The sequence below is a fragment of the Lissotriton vulgaris genome, chromosome 1_1, assembly GCF_964263255.1.
Source record: "Lissotriton vulgaris chromosome 1_1, aLisVul1.2, whole genome shotgun sequence".
NCBI lineage: Eukaryota > Metazoa > Chordata > Amphibia > Caudata > Salamandridae > Lissotriton > Lissotriton vulgaris.
The window spans coordinates 1,939,758,351-1,939,772,327 of record NC_141685.1 but is presented as its reverse complement, the minus strand read 5'-3'; the positions used below and the strand labels follow the sequence as shown (position 1 = coordinate 1,939,772,327).

Below are 13,977 nucleotides of genomic sequence, written 5' to 3'. Positions count from 1 at the left end.
TGGAATCCTGCAGAAAGCCCACTCCGATGCCTGGGAAAGGTAACACGCTACAGGCTATTGCCATATTTTAAATTGTAAGGTGAACAACCAATTATCTGCTACCCTACCCCACTAGTAAATAATGTTCAAAATGACTGATCAGATTATCTACACCTGAGTCTGACAGGGTGAAGTCTGAACTGATTCAGCTAGTGGGGTTAGGCTGTCACTTCCACCACAGGTTTTGAGGGATTAGTCTTCGCAATATGACTGATACCATTTTTCCGTTTTATTCAATGTGGAGTAATGCACGGTTGTGTGTTATGTTAACAAAGATTTGTATTCAACAAGTAACCATCTGATAATTTATATTTACAATATTTTGATGTTTCTCTCTTTACTAGGAAAGGCTGGCCGAGGAAATTGAAAAATTAAGATCTGAACTTGATCAGTTGAAAATGAGGTCTAACTCGTTGCATGATCCCACATTAACAAGGTACTAATCGGATACTTTTTGGTTACTTTTACTTTCATATTCAAAATGTTTGTATTGTAAATCATTGTGGGGACTAGATCACAGTCCGTATGTGATTTGGGACTGATCTGTAGAATCCTCAGGGGTACAGTCGCAGTCAGTTTTCTATGAGGATTACTTTGACTTATCTTTGGTAAGTTTGCCTGAGCAGCCAGGAGGAAATAATCAGAGACTTGTGCTGAACTTACAGACTTAAAGGTCTACAAAAAATTTAAGTAAATAGAGATACATTAAATAAAAAGCAAATAAAGAAAAAACTAAAACAAATTGTACAACAGATTGAAAGCTTCAGCAAAAAGTACACATATTTCATAAGACGTAAATTTATAAAGTGTTGCATTGAAATATGATGGAAATGAAAAAAATAAACATGAATGCAGATGGATCCTTTGGATGTCTGACTTAGGCCTAGGCACCACACAGTGTGCATGTATTCAGATGAAAGTGGGTGGATATGCCCAGTCAGTGTTTCAACTTTTAAATTTAGAATTATTTTTGTAGTATGAAAACATTAAACACCGCCTGAAGGCTGTACCTCGTAAGGGTTCCAGAAGAGTTGGATACATTTTGTGGGCCTATTGATCTAGAAAGGAATCACTTTTAGACTTACGAATGTATTCTTTACACCAGTCTTTCTATATATTTACAGGATAGTTTAAATATATTATGTTAATTCAACAAAACCAATTCCGCAAGCAGACAGTCAGCTTGTTTCTGTGGCCCTTTTTATGGATTTAAAGTATTTGAAAATTCACATCAATGGTTCCCTTAAACCTATTTTAGTCATTTTGGTGTCTTTTGCTGACCACATTTCATGTTTTTTTCTAAATTAGTTTGGGGATTTTATGACTTCAATGTAGAATGCTTTCATGCGAACACAGTGATGTTTAGTCGGCAGGTAACAGGGACTTGCCTCCACCCAGATGTGAGAACATAAGGGCACCAATTCTGAAAATGCTTATGTGGAGAAACTATTTCTCTTTTTTCAGGAGTGAAAGCTAATACAATACCATTTCGATCTTCTTGGCAATGGGAGAGGTCTGCATTGAGACTAAATCTAACATGGTATTGGTTGACAGTTCGAGGTTGAAGGCATCCGGCTCCATGTTGTTGGACTAGGCTTTGACTAGTTGTTAAACTAGACTTTGAAGTAGATTTTGTTTGTTGCAATTGTCAAATAGGGGGGGCTTTGTTCTTCAGTTGGGTTGAGTTTTGGGAAGGTTTTGGACATCCACGTTTGAATGAGGTGGAGTCAGTGCATGAACTACTGAGGCGAAAGCAGAGGACACTTTCATGTACAAGGTGAGTGTTACTGGGGTATTAGTGAGTGAATTTTGAAATGGCAGTCATTGATTGGAGTTTCAAGGGGATTCATGTGGATGTTCATGATGTTAGTGGCGTAGCAGGACCCTGTGGTATCTGGTGATCAGGAGCTTCAGTGAGCATGTGCTACCCATGTGTATAAGCTAGTTATAGTTAATTATATGGGAAGACAACTGGTGAAGCCCATTGCCAGTGAAACCCAATCAGAATGTCAAAATGTAACGGAGGGTAGATAGTTTATTGTTGTCAGAGTTTGCTGAGAACTCCTGAAGAGTCATGAGGTAGGGATTGTACTTGTCTTCAATCAGGAGGACATTGTCTAATATATGTGTAATGATTGTTATAGAGCTGCAGCATGAAACGAAGCCTGATGTATAGTTGTGAACTAGCTGTTTTGCGTGTATGAGCTCTTGGAGCAGTGTGCTCTTGGAAGTTGCATTATTAGTAGTGGTAATTAGACACCCATCACTGGCAAAAAGGCCGCTAAACCAGTCTAGGGTCCAGTATAGGTCTCAATACTTTGCGTAGGACAAGTCATTCAAATGAGAGTATCTCCAGGGGCATTGCTACAGAGGGTGGGTCGAAGGTGGAGGGAAGGTGGGATCGGGGACTGGCAGTGTAGTTCAATTCGGGTTTGTCCATAAAGAATTGCTGTAGTCTAATCCGTCTGAAGAACTGAAGCAGTTGTGTTTGTAGTTCTAAGAAGTTACTCCGTACCATTGGAACAAAGCTGAGGCCTCTGCTTAGGAATTTGGTTTCTTCGCTCGACAAAGTGTGACTGGAAAGGTTGAATATTGATATCAGTTGTTGATCCAAATTGTTGTGGGTGGCCGTGACGTTCACGATAGGAGTGGCGTCGGTACTTGGATGGGCAGCTACTGTTGTGGGCCCCATTGATAAAACTTGCTTCTGGTTTGACTTTCTCCGGAGTATTGATATTGGCGGGTGTTGCGTGTCTGTTCCTGGTTTTGGCTGAGCCCGCAGCCCTGTTCTAAAAAACGAGGTGGTAGTAGGTGTGCCGGTCTGTTGGTGTTTCTGGAGGTGCTTGGTCCTTAACTGGTATCTGAATCTTCTACAGATGTATTGGAGGAGTCAGAAAATGTGATCCGTTGATTGTTGTTGTGAAATCTACCCCAGTTCAGGGTTCTTGGGGGATTGTACATGTATTATAAAACTCGTCACAGAGATACGGATAAGGATAGGTCTTCTCAATGTTGTAGAAGTTAATCATGGAGTTATAAATGGCATGCATGACAAATAAACATACCACACAGCATTGTTGTACTAGTGTTAATATCGAGGTGAATGAAATGTCAATGTACGCCATAATATATGCATGCATAAGAACGTCGGTACCAGTAAATGCAATGTCACCGTACGCCAAAATCTATGCATGCATAGCAAAGTGACATTGATGTATGCTATGACAAATGCGCACATAATAATGAGAATTTCAGTAAATATTATATCAATGACCGCCATGTTTTATGTGTCCGTAATAACGAACTTGGATCATTGCTATCAAATTCTCCCAAGTTGACCTCCCATCAACCCTGAGTCAGAGATACGTGGTCAGAGAGGCCCTGCAACACAAACCCATGCCTACGGATTGATAGGTCATAGGTGGGGTTACGCTTAGCCCGAAGTCAAATGCGCAAACAGGGAAAACTCTGATTGATCCCACAGATAGGCAGTTATACCACAAAAAGGTCAGAGGAGATTGGCCCTAATAAAACACGTTTGGCCAAAGGTGCACATTCCCAAAATACCACACAGTCAGATGCCACATGTAATTAGGAACACTAAGCCAATTAGAACTCAGCATACAGACCATACGCAGTGATTACGCAGTCTCCATGCTGAACATCTGGACACGTACAAACTAGCTTTCCATGAAGGCAAGCGCCACATGTGTCCCCTTTATCAGATGGTTGTATTTATGGTTCATGACTAGGCCCAGATATACATGCTTTACAAGAATGTGTAATCGCTTTTATTGTACCTCAGGAACTTTATATATTACCGGCAAAAATGTCTGTACATTGAGACTGTCTTCAGACACGACTGTGTTGATGCTCTCCTGTCCGCTGCATTTAATTTAACTAACTTGTTCCTGTGTTGCCATAGACCTACTTTCTTTTCAAGGTAAATTCATATCCGAGCAATACTAGAATAATCACTAACTGGCTAAAGCTAAATGGTCAAACAATTAGGAAAGATACAATGTAGTTAGCTAGTCCAGCTTCTGATTAGAGTAGTTATTGCATATTTATTTGTGTCATACCCGCCATTCTGCAGGATGCCCTATATTCTCTCTCCTATATTCTGTCAGTCTTCCACAGCTACATATCCCATGTGCTTCTTACAGATTCTAGTCTTTCAATCTTCTCAGCAGCATTCCATTTGAGAGTTTAGTCACTGGACCATGATTTGGGGTTCGGAATTTCTTCAGCACAGAAGCCACATAAGCCTGTCAATAACCATAAACGTATATATAAAATGTTTGTGTCTCAATGATTTGTCAGAGGTGATGCCTAAGATATTATACAAGGAGGCAGAATATGAAAGAGCAAGATCCTATAAATCGTTAATACAATATTTTCCTAATTATCTCAAATTATGGGACAGGTCAAAAGTGCTTGAATAAAATCCTCTCCAGCCGGCCGGCACTTTGGAAAAAATCATAAGGTTGGCTCTACCATTAGAAGAGCCCAAGGGAGGTGTATGTAGCTAGCCTTATTTATAAACATTCATAGATTTGCTAGTATGAAACATTCAGCCATAAACATAAAAAAGATTTTGGATTGTAATCCTTGCATTTTTCCATTAACATTCAGCTCTTTAGACTACTTGCAAGAAATGTTGCCAGGATATTCTGGTATTTGATGTAGAAGAGCAAACTTGTATTTGCGAAGTATAATAATTCCTGAGAAAATTGCAATAAGGACCAGAGTTCCACAGAGGACATTGCACCAGATCATGGAAAGAAGGCGTGAATTCACTGGTACATAATTCTGAAATTAGTCTTTCGAGGACATTACTGGCCCAGCAATTCCTCAAACAACTTAAGAAAATTAAAATATAACAGATCTCTTACCCTGCTTAACCCCTTCCATGCGTGCGTCCGCCAACAGCCGTCGCAAGCACTACCTTTATGTGCTGTGCACGTCCAATGGCCGGCGCTGCCCCGCCCACTCCTTTAAACCGCCGCAGATAATCCCCCCAAAATTTAACAGAATGTGTTACCTTCTTGGGTTGCCCAGGTGTATCTGTGTGTATATTGTGTGTGAGTTCGCACACTTTACGAAGTTAAAATTATTGAGAAATATAATTCATGCATAATTAACCGCTTCCGTGCGGGGCGTATTTTCCGCCTGTGCTGACTCCGCCTTGCGCGGGCGGAGTCATGACGGAACGGTTCCGTCATCAGCACAGCCCAACCGATGCTGATGACGGAACCGTTCTGTCATCAGCATGGAAGGGGTTAAGAGCATGCAAAGTTTCAAATATGCTTTTTCCAGAAGCATTTGTACATTTGAGGCAGTGATGTTTACTCTTAACACTATATCTTAGTAAAAAATCAATAGTATAGTAATTCTAGGAGAAACACGCCTCCACAATTGTCCAGCGGACAAAGACATTTACTATGACAACAAGTAACCCTCTGCACCCATAAAATTGACGAATGAATCATTATTTGCCTTTTTTCAAATACTGATCACTATATAACAAAGCACATCACAAAAGAGGTCAAGAAAATGTGTTAAAACGAACTTCATAATCAGGTTAGTATGCTTACTTGGCCACTGGTTTCAAGCTAGCCTGGCTCATATGGGGTGTTACCCTGGAACCGGTCCCAGGATGCTTGTTTCTGGTCAGGGAAGATGTGGCTTGGAAGTTCGGGTTAGACTGTTCCCATAAGGAACAGAGTCAAGACTGATTTCCATATGGGTGGGTCTGAACTGGGGTGGCGAAGTGAGCTAAAGAACGATGATGGATTCAACCCAAATCTGTGACTGGGGGTGAGTGTCTGAAAAGTTTCAGCGCTCTGTCCATTATCTCCTTGTGTTTGCTTAGTATGACCTTTAAGAACAAACCTATGAATTTGCCACTTTTAACCCCTTCCACACTGCGCGAATTTTCACGCTGTGCGGGGGTTTTATTAAGTGGGCTGGATTCGGACGTCCTTAGCACATGCCCACTGTGACGTCTGACGGCTGGGGGGCGTCCGAAGCACACAAGGGGGGTAATACAAAAGCCATTGCATTCCATAGCATCCCTAGATGTTTCTCTACCGCTATTTTGGCATACATTTCTCCTACACTCAATCAACTATTTTACTATTGCCCACTCTTGGGGCTTTGTGTATGAATGATTAACTTTGTGCACCTGAACCACCTACACATTGAGGTTTTTTTGTTTGCTTTTTTATCTCAAATGGACCGCCAGCTGATTACAATCCTGTTTGATTAATCACTTTTTGTAGTAATGTCTAAAGACAGCATGCCTGTACTGAAGGATGTTGACAGGGCCAGATTAAAACTCATGAAAGCAGTAGTTCACTGATCAAAATTTATAAGAGGCTCTGCAAAGAACACAGTAGAATGAATTCCACCATTACCGCCCATAACAATGAATTTGTGACCCAACAAAATGTTTCCTTGGCATCACTATCCCAAAATTTCTTTGCAAATGCCTTTCCACAGAGATTAGAGTAACCCTTGACTCAGTGGCATAGGCAATTTACCTGGATCAAAGAACATTTATAGTACATTGCATTGTTTTTATTCCTAGAAAATGGGCTTCAACATAGCTTTAACACAACTAGTAAGGCAAGAGTGATATAACTGCCAGAGACCTTTAGGCTACTGCAATGCGGAAGGCCTTTACTTTTGATCATTGTGCTACTGTTCCTTGACTAGGGAGGTGGATTCCTCGAATTGTTACCGTAAAGATCTGAAAAAACTACTGCTCTCTGAAAATAGTCTTGACGAGGCCCGAGAAGACACTTGCGAACATATGTGCTTAGATTAATCACCCAGGGCGCCTATCAGAATTTGAATATTGAGTTTATCCAATGCACCCCTTGCAAGTCCCATTGCCATTGATAAGAGGAGGGCTTCAAAAACGTGAACAGATATAGGAAAGGTTCACAACATTGTTTTCTATTGACAATTGCAATTTACGTTTTAAGCGGTATTTACGTTTTTTACTCTCTGCAAGATGCCCGTGTAGCAGTTTTTAATGTCAATACTTGTATAATACAATTGTGACTAAATATCTGGAATCATTTCCGCGGTCTAGGTCGAGCCTCGCTTGTCATATCCCAGCAATAGCCAAAAGAGACTAAAGAATGGGATAAAGTGGTTAGTTTCTTCCTCCTTAAGTCATAATAAACCAGGAACCTATTCAAGAAGAGACACATTAGACAGACGTTGGCTTTTTTAGTCCTCTTAAAGTGCCCTTATTTATCAGCACCACTCTGCCTGAGAACAACGTTTATTTCTGAATTAAGTAAGTGCACATAGGCACATCTTTTAAATTGTTTAATGACAGATGGGAATGTGTCTTCATATTTCTATTGTGAGAAGATAGTAGACAAGACAGAAGGTTCCGATACTCATGAATCAAATTACAAGACATGAACGACATTGCTGCCTTAAAGTGTTTTTATCACTTGAGGACAGCCGTATTCCGCCTTTTAAAGTTGGAGGAAAAGTATTCCTGTTATCAATATCAAGCCGCGCAGGAGATGCGATAGGGAGCCCTTGTGCACGCCTCGTTTATCGCTGTAGTGCTCGGCCAATCGTCGCCAGGCAAGCTGGGGACTCCTCTCCTTGCTCAAGGAATGTAGTGAGTGAATAATTAGATGATAGTCAGTGCTTCCTAAATCGTTTTCGTATTTTCTGACATCGTAAGATAATGTCCCTATGGAATAGTAGCATCCTATCAGCTCTCTTATGCACAGAATCCTGGAAATATTACGTATCAGACACAGACAGCTTTGTGTGCTACGATCTACCGATGTATAAATGTTTGAATTTTATCTGCAGAATGCAGCACACGAGTTGTATTCTTTCTCTTGATGTTAGGCCTGGCATCCTTGGCCTGGTTTCACCTGTATTTTTCCTCTACCTCCTGGGTTTTTTCTGTGATGCTGGGCTTCGTTTTTGCTGGTTTAGGTACTCTGAGCACTTTACCGCTGTGGATCAGGGCTAAAGTGCAATTGCTCTCTGTGTAAATTGTTATTACAGTTGGTTCTCCCTGATTGGCTTATTTGATTTACTGTTAACTCCCTAGTAAACTGCACTGTGTGTGCCCCGGGCCTGTAAATCACATGCTACTGGAAGGGCCTGCAGCACTGGTTGTGCCACCCACAAGAGTAGCCCTGTAAACTTTTCTCAGACCTGCCATTGCAGTGTCTGTGAGTGCAGTTTTAAACTGCCAAGCCGACCTGGCAAGTAGGTGCACCTGACCTTCCCTTTTATTACATGTAAGGTACCACTAAGGTAGACTAAAAATGGGGTCGGAGCCTAGCTACACAGCGAGATGGCTCTCGATAGAGGGGCTCTGCCGGCTAAATGAAAAATCCTGCCTAATCCTTAGTTTGTCGGCTACTAATGTGGGAGTGACTGCTTGCCAACATGTGTGCAACACAGGGCACTCCCGAAAAGGGTGAGCTGTGGTGGCTCTAGTGAGTGGCGATTGGGCAGACCTGGGCCTGCGAGACAGACGAGACAACAGAGAATCACCAATTTAAAGTACCTTTTGTTATGAAAGTGTCTCAAACCCTTCATTAAATATGCAAACATACATCAAAGGTCTGAAAGGTGTCTGCTTCATACTCAGGTGGCCTCACTTGATGCCTGAACTTGCTCTAACTATTCTGCGCCAATGGCACACTTCTACACTTAGGCCTCCCCTACCAGCTGATCATTAATAACCTACCTGTTGCTGTCACATTATAGATGGCAAGGGGCTTACTGGAACATAAAAGACACAAAGCTGAAATTTGGTTCCCTCTGCCAAGCACATCAACTCACTCCCTCTGGTTTATACTTGGCCAGTCATCCTATGTGAACCACTGGCCCCTGTTACCAAGGTCACAAACATGGGAACCACTCTCCGCATTAAAGTGGCTCCTGTCAACATGGGCTCTCCTTTATACCCTAAAGAGAATCACCCATTACAAGGTTGAAAACAATCATCTCCCGTCTTAAGGTCCTCCGTTTCCATGTAAAGTCGCACTATATCAGCCTGGCAAAACCAAGGTGGTCAAACATACCACAGACAGACTGGGAGCTGGAAATAAATCCTGGGAGGTCGTCATCTAAGCCCAGAACCCCCTGCACAGGCTCTTGATGAAGATTCTGATCCTTTTCTTGACCCTTTTGCCTCCTGCAAATGCTCCTGCAGGAGGACCTCTAAATACTGCAGCACAAAATTTCTACACTGCGACTTGGTCCACACACAAATCCATCATTAAATAAATCATTCAGTGCCTCACCCAGCTGTATGCTTGCACATCTTTAAAGTTATGAAACATCACACATTTGTTAAATACATTATTGATATAAAAAGATCCATCACAGTAAGAAGCAATCAAAGTCAAATAATACCATGGGCATAAGGAGACATCCTAAAGTAATCAAAATAAAAATCCCAAGGTTTATGTTATATATGTTGATTCATTAGCAGACCATCTTTCTCGTTCTCTCAGATTGTGATTGCTCCTGTAGTTGAGTTCAATCAAACCAGACTGACACGGTTTGCCTTTCTTCGTGGAACAATCGTCTTTCGTGATAGATAAGCCCAACGAAACCCTGCTGTTTCAGGTCTTAAACCATTATTTGGTCATGTAAGAGTCTGGAAAGACCTTTCGTACCGTGGAAGTATTATTTGTACCTCTGGGTACTGTAAGATCTAATAGGACCGGGGTCTATCTTTCTCATGGGGTTTACAACAACCGGCAACAAATATCCGATGTAAAGCTAAAGCACCATGCATGAATAAATTCAGCAGATATGTTCACAATTATGACAATATCTAATGTGGACACAGAGTGACAGTTATATAAACTGATGCAAAATTATTTCTGGTAAAAACTTACAATTTTATTCTTATTTCATACAAACTGAATCATATCGTAGTGTTAAAAACAACAATAAAAGCAAACATAGGGGTAGCCATTCAACATAATCTTGTTCAGTGCATCCTAATTAAAATAAGGTACATAACATAAAAATTCAAAAATTCATTTTACTAATAAAAATAAGGTGCATATCATCAACAATCACAGGTTAAGTCGACGATGCGTTTCGGTTTTTCTTAATAAGACACCTTACTCAGGACCGATTCTTTTTAACAAATCTGTATTAGTGAGTCCACTTGGATTTTAGTGGTATATTGTGCCCCAGTCTTGTACAATCTGTTGGCTTCTACTGGATTTTAGTCTAGAGATATCTCTTAGATAGTCGAATAACTGGCCTTCCACACTGTGCGAGGGAGCCACCGTAGTCTATGAGATGCAGAGCTTTCTTTCTATTTTTGTCAGGGCAAGCCGCTGCAGTTGATGGTTTTCGATTCGAGATCCGCTCAAAAGAGTTTGGGGGATGTCCTCCCGTTCTATTTGATTTTCCCCACTGCGCTCTCTATGGATTTATTCGGCCTCCCTGCTCCTACTCTGCACAGCGTCGCCGTTTTCCGTCTTTGGTTAAATTCAGTCTTCCGTCTTCCGTCTTCGGTTAAATTCAGCTTAAGCTTAAGCTGAATTTAACCGAAGACGGAAAACGGCGATGCTGTGCCGAGTAGGAGCAGGGAGGCCGAATAAATCCATAGAGAGCGCAGAGGGCAAAATCAAATAGAATGGGAGGACATCCCCCAAACTCTTTTGAGCCGATCTCGAATCGAAAACCATCAACTGCAGCGGCTTGCCCTGACAAAAATAGAAAGGAAGCTCTGCATCTCATAGACTACGGTGGCTCCCTCGCACAGTGTGGAAGGCCAGTTATTCGACTATCTAAGAGATATGTCTAGACTAAAATCCAGTAGAAGCCAACAGATCGTACAAGACTGGGGCACAATATACCACTAAAATCCAAGTGGACTCACTAATAAAGATTTGTTAAAAAGAATCGGTACTGAGTAAGGTGTCTTATTAGGAAAAACTGAAACGCCGCGTCGACTTAACCTGTGATTCTTGATGATATGCACCTTATTTTTATTAGTAAAATGAATTTTTGAATATTTATGTTATGTACCTTATTTTAATTAGGATGCACTGTACAAGATTATGTTGAATGATTACCCCTATGTTTTCTTTTATTGTTGTTTTTATTGTTGTTTTTAACACTACGATATGATTCAGTTTGTATGAAATAAGAATAAAATTGTAAGTTTTTACCAGAAATTATTTTGCATCAGTTTATATAACTGTCACTCTGTGTCCACATTAGATATTGTCATAATTGCGAACATATCTGCTGAATTTATTCATGCGTGGTGCTTTAGCTTTACATCGGATATTTGTTGCCGGTTGTTGTAAATCCCATGAGAAAGATAGACCCCGGTCCTATTAGATCTTACAGTACCCAGAGGTACAAATAATACTTCCACGGTACGAAAGGCCTTTGGCCTGTAAAAGTGGGACAGCCCTTATTTTCTCACTAATCCCCCCTGGTCCCATATAATTACCGAAAGGGGGCCTCCTTATATATTTTTTCTAGAGTCTGGAAAGATCCCTTACTCGATTTTTTTTTTCTAAATACACTTTTTTTCCCAAAATTGAAGAAAAGACTTAGGCCATAAAAAATATTCAATACTGCCCTGAAAATGCGACTGACCTTGATATTCCAAAGTAATTAAATTGCAGTGCCTCTTTTTCGAAACTTGGGCCATATGGCAGATGGCACAAGCAGAAATCTTCCCTGACTAATAATATATTTCTACTTGAAAATGTTTTCCCTTATACATGCATAGAGATGAACACATTGTTTTCAGATACTTTTAAGAATTCCTCAAGCATTAGCAAATGGGATGGCGGAGATTTTGAAATTCTGCAATTAAAAGGGATTCATTACAATTGCAACGCTTCTGTTTCGGAAGAATTTGTCAAAAGATACCTGATGATCCAAAACCAGGTACTCAAAGATGCTGTAAATATGTTCCATCATCCTTGAATAAAAAAAAAAACCGCACAGCAGCGCTTGATGAAAATTTTAAATTCGAAAATAAACGATTTGTATGTACTTGGAATCCTTTAAAGAACAGGAATTCAAATGAGGATGTCATCTTCAAGGTGTGTTGCAGCCATCTTCAATCTTGTGGCGGGTTTTCAAGGACACAACCTTTACGGCAAAGTGTAGCTGAACCAAATTTGAAACACAGACCAAACCCAAACTGCACTGGGCGATTCCTATCTTAGATCTTTTCGTGTAAAAGTATTTAAGAGAGGGATCCTTCTGCCACTATCATGCATAACTAAAATGATGCTCATAAGGTAGAAAGGAATTACATCACAATGTTAGCATTCTTATCAAAATCCCGTAGGATTTGTTTTGGGGAGGTGGAAGGCTAAGCTTCATTTATTTTGTTCGGAAGTATTTTTAGGTGCTGTATACCACCTACAGGTAGCCTTGCAGTTAAATGTATCAATGTTAGAGTCTGTAGTGTCTAGCCCCAAGAACTCAGGCAGACACAGCGTGGTATTATCAGGGACCTTCTTTATTATATGTCCTTCCTCTTCAAATCCCAACAGCTCACTGCCATTCCTGCCCACTTGGTCTCCCTAGCTCCTCCCTTTCCGCCCACCCTCATCCCTCACTCGGGCCATCCTAGTGCCTGATCAGTTTGGTCACTGGGCACTCTCACTTTTACATCAACGTCATTACATCTCCCCCCTCTGTGAATAAAAGAAAACAAAACAATATACACCACAGCAAACAGCAAATTATTTTTCTTTAGAATTCTTCGATAAAGCGAGCCGGTTTCGTGATCACACTTCTGGGGCGTGACTGGAGGTTGGGACTGTCATGCTCATTCTCATCGGCAGTCTCCATCAATAACTGACTGTGAGTTGGCAGTGTCTCTGGGTCTCCCGGCTCCAGTTTCGGTTCGGTCAGTAGCTCTTTGACCTTGGGTCCGCACTTTTTGAAGTACGTCACATTCCTAGTAAGTCTTTTCCCGTCGGTTTCTGCAGTGATCATGGTTCCTTTTTGTTGTATCACTTTCAGTGGAACTTCATGGTATTGGCAATCAGTCTTTCTGTGCTGCTCTTGTCGTCCCAGCACCCAGTCTCCCTCTTGTATTTGAGGGGTGGTAGCATGACGCCGCTCATCGGCATAGTCCTTCATTCTTTCCTTCTTTATCTTGTCTCTGGCTGCGATCTCCTCATGATCAGAGTCGGAATAGTTTGTGCGCTGCCATATTCATCATTGGTATTCTGGTGCGCACTGGGCGTCCTAGCATGAGAGTGGCAGGACATTTGCCTGTGGTGGAATGAGGCGTATTTCGGTATGCCCGCAATACCTCGTCGAGTGCTGTCTGAAGGCTCTTTCCGGTGAGTTCTGCTTGCTGGATGGTCTTCTTGATCGTGGCCATGAAGCGTTCGATCATTCCGTTGGCCTGTGGCCATAGTGGTGTAATCTTGCGGTGTGTGAAGTTGAGGTGCTGGGCAAAGTCAGCAAAGTTATGGCTGTTGAATGGAGGCCCATTGTCTGACTTCACCACTAGGGGAATGCCCCATGCGGCAAAGACCTCCTCTAGGATCGGTATGACACACAATGCTCTCGTGGATGTGCACAGTTGTGCGAAGGGGAATCTGGAGTACTCGTCCATGATAGCCAGGACGTATTGGCCCGATTTGATTGGCCCAAAGAAGTCAATGGCAATGTGTTGCCAGACGCCCTCCGGTAGTGGAGACATTTGTAGTGGTGCAGGGGGATCTGGACGACTTACCATTTGGCATTGCGGGCAGTCCTTCAAAGTCGTCTCCACCATCAGGTCTAGTGTTGGGAACCAGACTCTTTCACGGAGTGCTCTTTTTGTGGCTACTGTGCCCCGGTGGCCCTCATGTGCTAGGTTGATGACCCCTTGTCTGAGTTGTCGTGGGATCACTATTCTGGTGTCTCGTAAGATGAGAC

General features: G+C 41.7%; 1 protein-coding gene across 1 annotated transcript in view; it reads left to right on the top strand.

Moving 5' to 3' along the window:
* Nucleotides 1-13,977, top strand: part of PPFIA2 (PPFI scaffold protein A2) — a 1,928,138-nt gene that overhangs the window by 1,442,477 nt on the left and 471,684 nt on the right. The window contains exon 14 of the mRNA XM_086919614.1: nt 384-475. Within this exon, the coding sequence (XP_086775740.1) occupies nt 384-475 (92 nt within the window). The remainder of the gene's footprint in view (nt 1-383; nt 476-13,977) is intronic.